At 38.3% G+C, this 16,627-nt stretch overlaps 1 protein-coding gene across 7 annotated transcripts in view; it reads left to right on the top strand.

Annotated features, from left to right (window-relative positions):
* NTNG1 (netrin G1) overlaps positions 1 to 16,627 on the top strand; it is a 334,650-nt gene that overhangs the window by 237,747 nt on the left and 80,276 nt on the right. For all 7 annotated transcript variants that reach the window (XM_033434182.2, XM_033434176.2, XM_049700758.1 and 4 more), the window contains exons 4-5: positions 3,016 to 3,188; positions 14,902 to 14,928. In XM_033434182.2, the coding sequence (XP_033290073.1) occupies positions 3,016 to 3,188; positions 14,902 to 14,928 (200 nt within the window). The remainder of the gene's footprint in view (positions 1 to 3,015; positions 3,189 to 14,901; positions 14,929 to 16,627) is intronic.

Raw genomic sequence — 16,627 nt, 5'->3', positions numbered from 1 at the left:
GATGATCTTCACCTAGTGATAATGGAAGGAGAGAGTTCTGTGGATTCCTATGGGTAACAGAGAATCTGAATCTCCTAAAATATTTCCAATTGTTTGAGTTTATTTTGCATGTTTTTACTTTTTTCTAGGGGAAAAAAATGATGCAAATTTGCTTTAGATTGCCTATAACTCAAAAGTAGTTGAGGACCACAGAGGAAATTGAAAGGACAACCTGGATAAGAGTGCCCAAGGAGAGTCACTTAAGCTGACTATGCTGATCTAGACCCCAAAGAACAGCACATGAAGAGAACAACAGAAGAGGGTTCTGAAAATGACCTTGAGAATCCAGTGGGGAGAGTGTGTCAGGGGAAATGGAGTGGTCCCACAGAGTCAAATCCCCTAAGGAGATAGATAAAGCAAGGAAAGAAATCCATTACATTTTCACCAGGAGGTCATGGGTGGTCTTGGCAAGAGAGGTTGTGGTTAGTTGGAAACAGTGAGTGTGTGGGAGATGAGAAAAAGGAGATGGCAAGTGTAGAAAACTCAAGAAGGGGAAGGAGAGTGTTAAAGTGGTAGCGAGAAAAGAAGACTAGGGTACAAAGTAGATATTTTTCTTCCTTAAGATGAGAGAGAAGCAATGAGTAAAAATTCTAAAAGCAGAAGGAGCCTTAAGTAACAACCAACCAAACCAAACACACAGAAGCTTTTAAAGGGATCAGAAGCTTAGAGAGATAGGGTGTCTACAGTAGGTATGATAGATATCAGGAAAGAGTAATGAACTGAGTTGAACCTTGAATGATTAAAAATCTTTGGATAGGTGAAAATGAACCATTAATTGAAAGAAATATGGGAAAATAAGACTAAATATTAATCTATTCTTCTTTCACTTCCTTTTGTTATTCAAAAAATATTTTCTCAGCAAATATAAAGTCTTTAGAATAGAAATTGCCTACAACTCAGAGACTGACTACCAGTATGAAAGTATTAATAGCTACAAGGTATATAATCCAATTTACAATTACTACTTGCATTCTTGGTCTTCACACATGAAACCAGCATATTCTTTGGGGTCACATTGTTCATTTCCTCATTTGGAATTTTTAAACACCAGATAGGGTGCTAAATCAGTATAAGCCGGTGCTTCTATCACTTAAGTTTCTAACATCTTCCATATTTATAAACACACCCATAAATAAAGGTGCTAATGAAGGAAGGAGAAAGATTCTTTAATAAGCAGCTTAACGCAAGTAACTCCCTGCACGTAGGAGATTTTTACAAGACCTAGCTCATAATTAAACACTGTCTGTTTTACTTAACTGAATTTTTTCTCTTTTTAAAAGATTGTATGAATGTTAAAGACTCTGTTTACGTGTTGATGTTGAATGGGTATTGTTTAAATGGTAGCCTTTCAGCTTATTATAATTTACAACTATACAGAGGGCAGAGTGTAGTTATAAGTACTATGAAGTGTAGTCGACCCCTGAGGAAGCTGAGGCTTGGTCTTACCCAGGGAGGTTTGAGTGGGTGGCTATTGCTTTAGGGGCTACACCTTTTAGTTAGAAGAGGGCCCAGCAGCCCTCAGGAATAGTCTTAGCCATTCCTTTGTTTCTTTGCTGTAAGTACGGGTCAGTGTTCCAAACAGACCATTAGTGCACAAGAAAGAAATTTGGGTGTTACTGTACACACATTATAGAGACCAACAGCAGTTGTTAAAGAATCTTATTTTCCTACATAAGAAAGACTATTGTTACTTTTCCCAATTCATGACATCTGCCAAAAAAGAAAGCAAATGTAAAGCACTATAATATTTCTTCATTTTTATGAAACTTGACTTTCTATATTTTTGTCCTAGTTCCTAGAAAGGGCCAGACTAGTTTAAAAATGCACACACACACATGCACACACACACACACACACACACACAAACACACACACACACACACACACACACACACACACACACACACACTTTCGGGTTCTGACCCTGACAGATCTTGGCCCTTTACCCCCAGGTCTGGGTATCAGGTCCTTTCCTTTGTGTGGACACATCTCTTCCCACATACATTGTTCTGCCCTCTGGTCATGGACATTCTGTTGACCTAGGCTTTATTTCTCCAGAGGATGTGGCTCGTACTTTGTATCTTATAAGTTATAACCTGCTACCTCAACAGATATCAAGTTGGCCTTTGTAGTTTTACAGTCAGAGACTTTGGATATGGGAATGTATTTTTGTAGAAATTGCATATTCCATTGTTGCCTCTCATATATTACAGCATTATTCACAGGCACCAAAGGGAAGGCCTTGGCTAATGACCTCAAACCCCTGCCACACATAGGTTTTCATTTTCTAGTATTCGAAGCGTCTTTTTTCCTGAGTCCTTTGACCCATTTATGAGAGACCTTTGTGATTATTTTATGTGAGTAGGAAATCTGAGGATTATTCAGGTTACTTAGAGGCCTTCGTGGAAAAACTCTTCTGCCTGAGGAATGTCATTTCAGAGCCCAGAATGAGAACATCTGTTTATAACCGCTTGGGGTCTATAAAATAAACCTGAATAGCAAATTATCTCAATGGTTATATTTCTTTTTAAACAAATAAGAGTAGTCCTTCTGGTTTAAGGAAAAACAGAAGATGACATTGTTCTTCAAAGCCAGATGTATTGTAGATTTGATAATAGCACAGAAAAGCCTCTCACTAGTGGCAATATTTTGGATATCTGTTGGGAAATCCCTGATTTCAGAGCACAGTTTCCTTAGGTGAGCGTCAGACCCCACCTAACTGACTTGTATTAAGATTCCTCAAAGTGTGGGATGAGGTCAGGCTGTATCATAATCCCTCCCCTACCCCTACCCCCAAGGACACTTGTTTAAAAGATTCAGAGGGTCAGGCCTGCAAATCTACATTTTACTAAGTCTTTAGGGAGCACTCAAGCACTACGGGCTGTGAGAGCCGCAATCCTAGAAGACAGATGGATAAAGCCTCAGTGATCACCAAGACAACTGGACTTAATGAACTCTTGTCTCTCCTCTGCCTAGGTGCAAATGTAATCTCCATGCCACTGTGTGTGTGTATGACAACAGCAAATTGACCTGTGAATGTGAGCACAACACTACAGGTCCAGACTGTGGGAAATGCAAGAAGAATTATCAGGGCCGACCTTGGAGTCCAGGCTCGTATCTCCCCATCCCCAAAGGCACTGCAAATACCTGTGAGTAACTTTTGCTCGGTAATACCATATTTTGTGCACGATGAGCTGAGAGTTCCTCTCAATTTCACTTGCAATTGTGCTTTCACTCCTCTTACCAGGAGTCCCATTCCTCTTCAAAATGCAGCTAAAGCTTTCATCCCTATTTTGCCACTTGTAAGCACATTTTAGCACTTGGATCATCTGTTAAAGTCAGTCTTCCAACATTCACATCAGTGTGTTGGGAAATGATAGAAACCACAGGAGAAGTTTTTTCTAAGTGGATGAAACAGGAGCTGCTTTTTTTGCTTCCCCAAATTAATCTCCTATTAAAATAACAAAGGCATTCAAAACTCCCAACTCTGACTTAACTTTAACCATAAACTACTTCCAGAAATTCTCTAAATGTTTACAATCCCATTTCCCATACTGGGTAACCTAAGAGATGCTTTGTCTAGAAGATGTTTCCCTCTCCAAATTTAGCTACAGCCTGACTTTGCTCAATGAAATGGTGGGCTTTTTCCAAATGCCAGCAGTTGATGTCACGCCTGGCGTGTATCCTGTTAGGAGAGGCTGCCTTTCGATAAAGAGTGTGACTGTAGGCCTGTAGGGACCACAGTAAGAAAAGGGATGTTTGTGTGCATGTGAAAAGAGCACAGGCATTATCTGTGTTCACAGGAAGCGTGAGAGATGCCCCATTATCACTCATGTGGGTGCCCCTCTGAAATCCCTGAACATTCCTAGGAAAACAAGTTCTGACACGCTCAAGGAGACAAGTAATTACTTCCAGAATAAATTGCCCAATTCTATGCATGGACCAATTAGCCACTCACAAAAGCCCAAGGTTTGACCTCTCTTAAAAGTAGAGAAGGGTGAGGTTGAGAATACACCCATTCAAGTGAGAAGTAACAGAAACAGCAGGACAGTGAGTAGTGGGAGAATGAGACCTTGAAGAGCCACCAGCTCCATGCAAGGCTAAGAATGTTATCAGGCACTTCAAAGCAGCAGCTGTGAGAAACCAAACCTCAGAAACTAATAGCCAGGAACCAAGACCTTATCAAGTTAAATGTAAGAGTAATGGACCAAGTAACAGGCCATAAAGAATGGGGGCATGAAATGATGTTAAAATTTCTATGAAGCAGGAAAAAAAATCTGTCAAAGGCTAAAAAAAAAAAAAATCCCCCTTTGTGAAGGTATTCCATTTCTTTCTGTGTTAAAGAAAAAACTGACAGCCTAGCTCCTAAAATTAATACATAAAGTTCTATTGAGCAGAAATGTTTTTTTTTCAAGGCGGTTTTATTAACAGAGACTCCATGGGCTTTCCTCAATTGTTGAGAGCCATAGACTCGTGAATTCAGGAGGAATCTCATGAGGTTATTTGTTGCCATACCCTGTGACTAGCTAGAATTCCTATCACCACAGTTGTCAAATTTAGTTTAAAGGTTTCCTCAAATGAAAATGACTCAGATTTCATTTTGATGTCTGCTGCTCCTTTAGTGGGACAGGATGGAAGAGAACAATGTTTACAAACACTTGGTGGCATTCTGGCTCATCCTCAGGGCAGGCCAACTTGTCAGGGCTACTAGAAAGGCAGCTGGGAGAGACTGCTGTTGAAGGCATTGGCTTCTATTCTAACACGACACCGTTTTTTTCTACCCATAACTGTACCTCAAAGTCTTGCTTATTTCAAGACATTTTCACTGGAAAGACCTTGTGCCAGCCAAGCTTTTTCACTGGAATGGATTTCTTGTTATATTCTCCATGGAAATGGCTTACATAGCCCTAATATAATGCAACCTCTTTCAATTGTCCATGTGGATTCTATTGTCTATCCATCCCTTAGTTTTTCTTGGCCTTCTCTAGACTTTTCCCCATTTCTGTTAAAATATGAAGGTGACAGATGGACACAATGGCCAAGGAGGTTGAATTCAACGTTTCAATCCTCAATATGGCCGAAGCTAGATTGAAGATTTTAAGATAACCTGCAATGGTCCAGTCTTGCAATGGAAAGAACCCCTTTAAAGAAATCTCTGCCACATCAGATTGCTTGCAAATGTCCAAGGACGGAAGTAGGCAATTAAGTGGTTTAGTACACAGGTTCCAGAATTAAATACCAGTTTGTCCATTCACTAGCTCAGTGACCTTGAAAAAGTAAAGTATCAATATTAACCTCTCTAACACTTGGCTTCCCATCTGTATTGTGAGGATAATAACAGTTCTTACCTCATAAGGATTTTGAGAGAAGTGAATAAGCTAATGCGTGTGATGTGTTTAGCATAACACCTACCACAAAATAAGTGTTCAAAAATAATTTTATTTTTAGGCCTTTTTTCATAAGGCAGACTTGTCAATTATTGGACAGTTTTAATTGTTATAAAACTTATTTCTTAACATTAATATTGAGTGTCTCCTAATTTCCAACCACTTTTTCTTTTTAAGTCTTAAAACTCTATATCAACCCCAGTTTTCTTTCTTGTCCAGATTAACATCATCAGTTCCATTTCTCATATGATAAGATTTTCAACTCTCTTACCTAGTTGTTTGCCCTGGAAGTCCTCTGAATTTTTAGTGTGGAAATTTAAGCCAAACTCAGGACTTCTAGCACTGTTATGATTCTCCTGTCATTTTGACTTTTTCTTACACACATGCATACATGCACACACTCACGTGTGCACGTGCCCACACATACATGACTCGAGTTGGTACATTACAAGTCAGATATTAAGAGGGACACTCAGGATATGCTGTATCCTAATACAGGAATAAAAAAACCTAAGAAGTAAAAAGGAGTGGCTACAATCTCTGATCCCTCAACACCAACTCTTCAGTAGCCTAGAAATAACACTCATATTGGATAATCTCTGGATTTAGCAGAACTTCAAGCAGCCAGGATTTTTGAATAAGAAGATCAGTTCCTGCCTACTCTTAGCATAAAAACTAGGAAGGCTTCATTACATCAGGAAATCTTAAGATCTCCCTTCAAAACCATTCAGCCCATCACTCAAAAGTTCCTTAAACTGGGACCTTGCTGGGAATACTATGGCTTGGAAGTCGTAAATTCTGGAGCAGCTCCAAGGCCACTTTTGTATGGAGCATATAGAGCCAGGAGAGAAGAATACAGAGCCCCAGCCCTCTAAAACACCGCCATCCCAATCTGTGAGACACACCACATTTCCCCATGCCTTTCATTATAATAGACTCGGCAGAAGCAGAAGTAATAACTCTTGTGATGATATTTTTATTCATTGTGCTTTTTACTGAAGACTCAGTGTGTTTTCTTGGTTCTTTAAAGCCATATATATGTGTATCAATATATTTCTTATTTTTCTACAAAGCTTATGTTTTATCTGTAAGACATCTTTCTTCTTCTCCCTATTGATCTTCATTCTATTTTTGATAGAATTCTATTTTGAATGTCCTTTGAATTTCATTTCTGTTTTCCAAGTAGATAGAAACTCTGTCCAACTTCATGCTTAATCATGATTCTCTTGATTCCCCTTGTCTAGCTCATAAATAAAATTCTGATCCCTCTTGAATTTCTGATCCCTACTTATAGATGCTGAAAACTTAACAATTAACCTTTAGGAATAGTCATTTCAAAAAAGGTAATATAATATTGTCTATACCTTTGCTTGCCAGACTGTGTCCTATGACCCTTACAAGAATTCCATGGCCAAATAAGTTTGGAAAATGCTATACATTATACTGACTCTTAGATATTCACATTACCTTATTAAAAACATTTGAGAACCCTAAAATAAGTAATCTATTTTATCATGTGTTTCCCACACTTTATTGTTCATGGAACACTTAAAAACCTTCTATAAAACACTCTTGGGGACATGCTGCTGTAAATAATTTCCTCAGCTTTCTGATAGAAATGTCATGGAGAAAAGCCCAGCTAGTTCAGCTGTATTGAATCTTTTACTTTCCTCTTACCTACACAGTCTAATATTCTTCCAAGAAAGAAAATTAAATTGGTCTGACATTGACATTATTTGTTCAGAAATCCGACTTGAATTGTTACACAATATCTAGGTCTCCTCTGAGCGATGGAAAGTAATTTAATGATTGTTCTATTATTTTCTCTGGTATCAAATTTGCATTGACCAATTTATATTTTCCCAGGCGTACATGTGTATGTCATTATCCAGACAATTTCCTAAGTGCTTTACACGCATGAGTTCATTTTTAACTCACAACAATTTTATAAGGTAGATGCTACTATTTTCACGTTATAGAGGTGGAATCTGATGACTACTAAGGAAAAGTATCTTGTTTAAGGTTTAGCTACCTAGTCAGAATGAGAAGGAAGGTTTGAACCCAGGTGTGTCTTGAGCCCAAAGACTGTACATCTCACTATATGGCTTCTCAGGTTAAAGTTCAGTGACTTCCTCTGTCCTCCACTGGGGTGTGGACTCCATCTGACACCTGTTTGAACAAGTCGATCTCTAAACCTGCTCTCTCCCACTTTTCTTCCTAGATTGCTGCTTGTTATTTCTTTGCCTTCAAAGAGTCCCCTTCTACCTTGTTTTAAATTTTCATTCTCAGTGTACAGTTTTCTTCCTTGATATTCCTATCTAATCTTGTGGTTTTAGATCTTATTAATATTGGTTTAATGCTAATAAACAAATTATAGCCTGAATCTTTCTAATGAACCCAGGCTGTCTATGAAAATCTCAAAGTCAACATTGCAAGATACTGAATTCATTTCTTTTCCCCAAATCACCTTTTTCTTCACTCTCTATTGAAATTCTGCTCATTTTTCAAGACTACTCCTCAATGTGAACTCCTCGATGCAGCCTACCTAGCCTGTCCTATGCAAAATCAGCTGCTCTTTTCTTGATAATGTATGTATATATATCAAGATAGATTCTTGGTAATGTATGTGCACTTACAATTGGTTGACTATAATCAAAATTACCATGATAGTGATAATAATGATAGCTAATATTTATTAAGCTTACCATAGCCTTTTATATTTTGTGAAGTGCTTTATGTACTTTCTTGCATTAAATCCTTACAATGTCCCCATGGGGTGTGTACTATTTTTATCCCCATTTTACAGATAAAGGAACATAGGCACATAAAGGTTGCCCCAAGATCCCACAGCGAATACATGACAGAGCAAGACTTAAACTCAGGTCATTCTGACTTCAGGACCTAAAATGTTAGCAATTTAAGAATGGGACCATATTTTATTCTTGGCCTTCATAAATGTTTGTGGAATTAATCATTTGGTGAATAAACAAGTAAACCTATACAGTCTTGAAATGTGCTTGTGGATGCATTGACCTCCCATCGATCTTCCCATGTCCCCTGGAATATGTGGCCTTCACAGTTCAGCAGTTCTAACACAAGGGCCTTCAGTCTCGCATAGGAAGAGACCAACTGAGATTTGGAGGAAATACAATAGGAAAGAGAATCACTTATTTTTCGTGGGTGCTCACGACCCATGCAGCCATCTAGAGATGACATATTGGCTGGCTGGTTTGTATAGGCCTCCCTAAGTGACATTCATGGCCTCAGTGACTTGACCATTGTTGGGCTCTGACTACCAGTTTTTCAGGCTCAATACCCTGATTCTGTCAGCACAATAAGAGAGGACCTTCCTCTAAGAGCCTTACATATATGAACCAAGCTGTAGGGCCAATATATAGAGCCAGGATACCTACCAAGTTATTCATGTATAACCACTAGTCCACAGTCACTTATTTGATGCTTATGGGACCAGATCTGATTTGGAATTCAAATTTTTTTTAATTTTAAAAGGTAATACAGTGTACATACATTATGTTACATCAATACCCACAGCAGAATATCAGGTAGCACCACTTAATCAAACATATTTCTGTAGCAAACCTATGATTATTTTCACTGAGTGAGATAAAGGAGAAGACCTCATACCCCTTCCAGTCAGGTTTTGTCACCAAATTAGTTCAGATCACATTATGTCATGCTGCAGCTAAATTTTGGGAAAAAAACTTTGTGTCTTCAGAGGTTTTTTTTGTTTTGTTTTGTTTTTGAGGATTAGAGATAAGGATTAGAGATAAGGACTAGAGATAAGATAAGATAAGATAAGATAAAGGATATAATAAATTGATCAATAATATAGAGTAGCTGTTAGAGGCCCAAGCTCTGGATCCTGGACCTCTGGATTCAAATCTCAATCTCCTTCCCAACTGACTACAATGATCTTGGGCAAGCTCTTTGTGTTTGAGTTTTTCCCCGTCAGTAAAATAAACCTGAGTATTGACATCATAGGGTTGTCTCAAAAATTAAATGAATTAACACATGTAAGATACTTAGAACGGTGGTAGGCACATAGTAAGCACACAGTGAAGTTAGCTGTTATTATAATTGCACTGAAATCTAGCATGTGGACCCATCCCAGTCTAAAGAGCAAATTCTCTCTTTGGAGACAACAACTGTATGGGGAGATAAATTGTGCCCAAATGCCAGATTATTCATCCACAATATGAAATAACTGTTACAGAGTTCAGAATATTTAAGTCCTTATGATCAGTGTATTCTCTCCCCTGTAATTAAGTCTCCTTGTAGAGCCAGATACTAATCAGAAGGTTGCTTGGTGAACATGGGAATTAAATTCAAAAATTTTAATGATTCAAATGCTAATAACATCAGGCTGAAACATCAGACCCATCCATCCTACCCCAGGGTTAACCTCCCTAATGCCAACAGAACACTGAAGGCCTGAAAGTTTACAGGTTACCCCTCCCTCTTCCTGAGACAGTGCTAGGCCAGTACTGCCACCACATGCCTGAAGATGCTCTTCTTTCAGGCTTTTACCTTCTGACTAGCTTTTCTTCCAATCTTCAGGTATGTTAATACACTAAGTTATCAATAGATTAATGTCACCTCTGTCAAATTTGTCATAGACACTCAGGCCCCAGAGCCCTTCTGTTGTTCTAAGATGACTTAGCTAACTCTGATTGGATCATTTATGTGTTGATTTAACAGTACAATTCTGTGAAGGCAATTTTATTTCCTTCACTTTCAAGTTCCTGGGAGACAACTCACCGTACCTCCTATCCACAGCAGTTTGGACCAGGGAGCCGGGTTGAAAGGACATTGGAAGTAGTTCCTCTAGAATACAAATGAGGCTGCAGAATGTTTTCTTACTCATCACCTACTTCTTTTTCAGCTGGGCTTTTTGGAGGTAGAGCTCCCAGTGGCTGCAGCCTGGCTAGAAGAAAATCTAGTCACCTACTTGATAGGCTTTTTTCAAACCACCTAACACAACAATGGTAATATTTTCTCTCAGTTTAAAGCATGCTGAATCCTCGTCTCTTCTGCCTCCCTCTTGATGAGAAGCTGTTGAACTTCCCATTGATTCTCAAAAGGAGTTATGACTTTTAGCACTGCATTCATCTGCTTTGAAAAATCAGAGTGTTTATTTTTGAGGTCTCCATCAGGTTGTCTTCCTTAAGCTTAACTATGTCCCCTTTAGCCACATACTTGGTGGGAGGGTTAGTAAAGTTGGAAGAAGAAGAAGGAGACGGAGAAGGAGAAGAAGAGGGAGGGGGAGGGGAGGAAAGAGAAAATAACAAACTATATAAGTCTACTAGGGTCTCGTCCCCCAACTGCAGTAGAATTCCTTAAAAAAATAAATAAATAACTATGGGATTGGGGAGGGCTGGGTGAGGAGGGAAGAACTGTAAGTACCTACAAGCTTAGCACTTTCACATTCTTTGGCCCTTTGGCTTACTCAACATGTATGTGTATCTCTGACTGAAGGAGCATATCTATTCTAGAAGAAGCAGAAGTCCTAAACTCATATACCACGTATTGCAGAACCTTCCTTTAAAGCTCATTCATACCTGTGTTTCATTTCCTCGGTGTCAGTTTAGCAGTGTCTCAGTGGATGGGGATAATTATCTGCTCTAGTGTTGACTATAAAGGGGTCAATTTGGACGAGGACCTTACTTCTCATTGTGCCTTCGATTTCCTCTTCTGTAAAATTAAAGTGCTGAGTGAGATTATTTCTTAACTCCCTTTCAGCTCTCCATTTTTGGTCACTCTTTCTGAATTCACTTATCTGGTGCCTTCCTTTTTTCTTTCCTTCCTATCTACTTATCATCTATCTTTCCCAAAGATTTTTGAGGTTGTTTCAGAGATAGATTTAAGCCAATGAAGCTTAAATTACAGGGCCCCTCACTAGTCTCCTTCTAAATTAAAAAAAAAATCTAATTTCATGTCTGATTTTATACTTTAAAGTTAATATTCCCCCAAAAAGCTCCTAGATTTGTGTTTGCTTTAGGTCCCACAAAATCTGCATTTCCCCCTGGATAGCTTAGGGAAAAAGACAAACAAAAATAAGAGCATACAAATAGGAATATAAAAGGAAGGTGTGAGAAAAAAAAATAGAAAGAAAATAAGCCAAACATTAAATCAGCTTACCCAGTTGAGCATCAAGCTGACCTCTGAGTTTCCTGGAAGGCAAAGTGGTGAAGGGCATATCTACACATTGTATAACTCTTGCTATTAGAATGGAGGAAATGTCCAAAGAGAACAAAAATATTTATTAATACTGAACTCTGAGAAATGTCTCAGTGGAACATTTTATAGGGGACAAGACTGTACTATGACCAAAAGTGGTATTTTCACTCTGATAGAAACCTTCTATCAGAAACAGGTGATAAATTTTTGCTCAAATGTACATCGAGCAACTCCTCTGTACCAGGCATTGTCCTGAGCAGACAACAGAGATACAGACATGACGCTCGTCCCCTCAGAGGTCTCAGGCAAACACACAATCATAAAGATAAGTTGATAAGTTGCTCACAGAGGCCTGCACAAAGAGGTGTGCCATCACAAAGGACACTGGCTACAGGGAGGTGAAGAAGGAAGGGAAGAAATAACTTCTGAGCTCAATTTTAAAGGTAAACATATTCTTTACATAATAGTTGTCACTTCACAGGGAATGGTTAAAAAAAACTGCCAACACATGTCTAGACAATTTTCCTGAATGTAATCTGACTATCATTCCTGTGGCTTATGGCAACCATCACTGTTGTAAGATGGAGTTGCATTCATTGATTCAGCACTTACAGACCCCAGAGAAACCCACCTTTCATGAAATGAATTGTAGCCTTCCTGTGTTTGTTTCTTAGGCATTTGAAAGATTTCTCATGACTTACTCATAGCCTTTTCAATGCATATAACTGGTTTATTATATTCTTTAGTTGTTTGTAGAGAACCAAAAGCAAGGTGTTTGAACATTACAATAAGAAACATTAGGGAAAAAATAACATTTGACAGTATACTAATGGACATCCCTTGGTGCTCAGGTATTTTCAACTTCAAAAATCTTTATTCCAATGAGCAGTTTAAAAATCTTTTCTAAGCAATTCCCATTTTACAACAATGGAATAGAAAGTGACTCACCTGGTAGCACCTCACAAAATTTTAAACCACAAAATGAAAAAGAGCCTGAATTTTAAACATCCAAATGTTAGTTAATAGAAAACATCTTAATGAGGAAAATAGGATCTCATATGGTCTTGCTTGGCAAGGTTTGTATAGCTGCAATGAACATTTCTCCCAGCACTGGCATCCCCAAAGGCATGGAAACATTTCTGCATCTTTCTAAAGTATTCAACAGCAGCAAGTACTGCATCAAACAGTCTTACAGGTTTGCTCTCCACTGTGTCTGGCCAAACATCCTGAGAACTCCGCCTTGCATTATGCATGGCCCTCTAACTCCATGCAAGTTTGAAAACACATGAAAAGTCTCTTCCTGCCATCCCAACTTCCATTCTCTTTGACTGATTACGAAGGCATAGCAGTTCCTTGTAATGGAGCAGGATTTTCAGTCATGGGGAAATTTGGAGCTTCTGCAACTGATACTAAAATTATGATGCTGCCATCATACCTCACTCAAAAGTGGATTTGCAAAGGAAAAAAATAAAGATTCAGTACCAAGTCAGTGTCACACTGTGGCAAAGATAGTCTACTGAAATGTCGGGTTAGGAATCCAGCAGTCCTTTGCAGAAATCGCATCCAGCTTGAAATTCAGTTCAGACAAAGTTAAAACATGGAAATGAAAATTTAGCTTTCCAGTTTTGGTTGGTCAGCGATCAGTAATTAAGCTGAAGCATCATAAGTTCTGTGCATTTAAAATCAAGAGACTTTGAATATATCTAATAACTGAAAATAAGATTTCATCCCTTCCAGGCTTTCTTAAAACATCTTGGTAAGCTTTAATTTCTCCTTCTCCCCTCCTTACTAAGAAATAGGAAAATAGCTCTTGGTTTTAAAGAATACAAAGCTAGAAATCTCTGAGCAAGATGCAATGATTAGTTAAAATAAGCAGAGGGCAGTTGTTCAAAGATTAAATACTAAAATAGAAATTTAATGATTCCTACATTTACCACCTGTTAGCACACTTCACGATGTGGAGAACAAGTCCGAACAGCTCATTAACAGCTATCATTTATTGACTGTGTACCATGTGTCAGACATTTTTATGGATTATCTCATTCAATTCTCACAGCAGCCCTGTGCAGTAGATATTATTAGCCCCTTTCAGATGAGGAAACAGGCTTTTAGAGAGGCTGGGAACTTGCCTGAAATCACCCAGCTAGTCAGTTGCAAAGCATGACTCTTACTCAGTTCTGTCTTATTTGCATCTCATGCTCTCACCCACACCACTCCCTGAATTTAGTGGAAATGTTACAAATCTCTGACTTCTAATTAGTAGTATCTATCATGGTGTTGCTTGCTTGATGACCCAACTATATCAATAATAGTAATCACAGCAAAGATGGTTGGTTATAGCACGTACTACCTGCCAAGCAATGCTTTGAGTACTTTAATTATATATATATATATATATATATATATATATATATATATATATATATGTAATCCTTGCAACAACTCTAAGAGGTGGAGAACTGAGCCACAGAGAGCGTAAGCCACTGGCCCCAGGGTCACGCAGTCAATGAGTATAAGAGCAAAGCTTCAAACCGAGACAGCCTGGCTCTCATGCCCCTGCTCTTGGCTAGGGGTTTTCATCCGGATACAGACTAAATTCATGTCCACATTTATACCAAGTTCAGTCACATTCTGAAATGGTCCTACCACCTCAGCAGAGCTTGGCAATTAAAGTAGAAGCTGAAAAATCGACGAAGCCCAAATCGAACAACCTAATGTGCTCTTGAATCATTCTGCTCAATTTAATTTCTATTACAGAATTTAATCCAAATATCTGACAAGTAAAAGAAGACTAAAAATGATGGTTATATGTAGTTAATCAGATAAAATGCCAAATGACTTTCAACACCTAACACATGCATATCAACACGTCTAAAGAGATCTATTGCATATGTGGATATATTTGCACAGGCCCATATAACGCAGACTTGGTCTTTGTGCCCAGAACACAAGCCTAGCTTAATATCTGTTTTGAACCACATAAAAATTTTCATTAACCTTACAAGTAAGCACAAAATGTTTGATATCACGAAGCTGTCTTGAACAAGCTGCTAAAATTGAACATTAATTTCCCAACTCTGATGAGTTCAAGGAGTTGTAGAAAAAAGCAAAATGGTCTCAATGGATGGATATATATTTGGGGTTTTTTTTGTGCTGTTTTTCTTATGACCTGAATGTTATCAAGTGTTTATGTTTCTGAGATTTTTATATCATGTTAAAGATGTCACATACTAATAAATGTCTAACAGCTTTTCTTTATTGTTTTCTTTCTCTCCAGGTATCCCCAGTATTTCCAGTATTGGCAGTAAGTAAAAAAAAATCACCAATCCAATTCTAGGCCAGCTTTGCTTTGTTGTTCAGCTCCTCAGATCTATTTTCCCAGTGTCCATTTCTGACGTAAGAGAGTATTTCCTTTGTGAATTGAATTGCTGTGTTTGTTCTCTGCACATACATGGTGAGAGCACAGATAAAATAGTTATCTGTGTATAACTCCTCTGGGGATATGGCAGTGCTACCGCTTGCCTGACTACTGTTAATCAATGAAGGCTACCTTTACAGAGGTGCAATTAGTTACATAACCATAGCTCATTTAGCAAAAATATAAACAGTCCTATTTACCCATACCTGGTAACCAACAAACAACTTGAACTCTCTCCCTAGGACTGAATATGAATTTCTACTGTAATTTAGAAAAGCAGAGAATGAATGTTTTAGGCTTATTCATTAGAACCGAAAGAAATCACCATGCAGCCAGGGAGCAGGAATTTTATTAGTGCATTAAACTTTAGCCTTTGTGAAGGCCTGAAAGAGGTAGGTTTGTGATCATTAGTCTTACTGGAGGAATGAAGGAAAAAAATAATCAGTATGTCCATTTCTCCCTCCTAAAATACAATTATCCGTGTTTTCCTGACTACTTAGTTTCAAGTTTGATAGAGAAGGGGTATGAAAAAATACATGCAAAATTTAAGAGTAAGGATACTAGAAATTCCTGCAAGAAATATTTTAGTAGAAATATCAGCAATTGAAAAGAGAAATCTCTCTTCAACATTCTGTGGAACATTTCGCTAGCACCATTGCAAAGAGAATTCTACCAGCTGTCATGGGAGAACCAGGCTGTAGCTCCCTCTTTACATTTAAAACAAGGACACCAAACACCAAGCCTGAAATACTCACTGAGGAAATGCCCCATAACTTTTCAGAGCCGAATCGCACATATTTTTAAATATTGTTCCCTTTCCCTCTGATGGCTAAAACCTTTGGACAGCTACTGAATAACTGATTTGAAATAAAGTACTGAAGAAGCCAAGATTATGCACTGTAAGTGAAAAGAAGCATTTTCACTGGGGTTTCACCCCTCAGTCTTTGTCATAGGTGCTGGGCCACACAGGGTGATATAAGTGTAAACAGCAGTGATTGGAGAATTCCAATACCCAACATCCATCTAAAAAGCAATACACTCCTAATATGGATAAAACAACTTCCCGCTTCTTATAAATGCAGTCAGGTCTCCCAATTTATAGGTCAACCTAGTTTACTTACGCTTGAGAATAGGCCCGCACGTGGGTTTGTTAAGAACTAGATGTGTTAAATGCCATGAAAATCAGCCGCTTTGTAAATAGAAATAGGAGTAGTGTTCACATTCATTTAGATACCAGACTAATGCTGCAGCTTCCTCCTTGTGATCTTGTTGAAATGGCATCAGTGCTACAAACTTGCAAATGAAAACCTTCAGATCTAATAGTCTAATTTTTCTGCTGTAGTATCTCCCTTGGCGTTTGCCTAACTGTATGAATACGCCACATCGTGCTCCTTTCAGGCCTTGACAATTGCATTTGTGCATACATTTTGGAGCAAAAGGGAACCAAACAGAAGCAAACTGAGACAGATAATTGAGGCTGCTATGGTGATCTGACCTGTCAAAAGTTTCAGAAATGGATGGATGGAAAGTAGTTCTTTGGTGTTAGGGTGTGTTTCTGTTCGGAGTGTCAATCGTATGTTGCATG

The sequence above is a fragment of the Orcinus orca genome, chromosome 1 (assembly GCF_937001465.1).
Source record: "Orcinus orca chromosome 1, mOrcOrc1.1, whole genome shotgun sequence".
Lineage (NCBI taxonomy): Eukaryota > Metazoa > Chordata > Mammalia > Artiodactyla > Delphinidae > Orcinus > Orcinus orca.
This window is presented reverse-complemented; position numbering and strand designations above follow the sequence as displayed.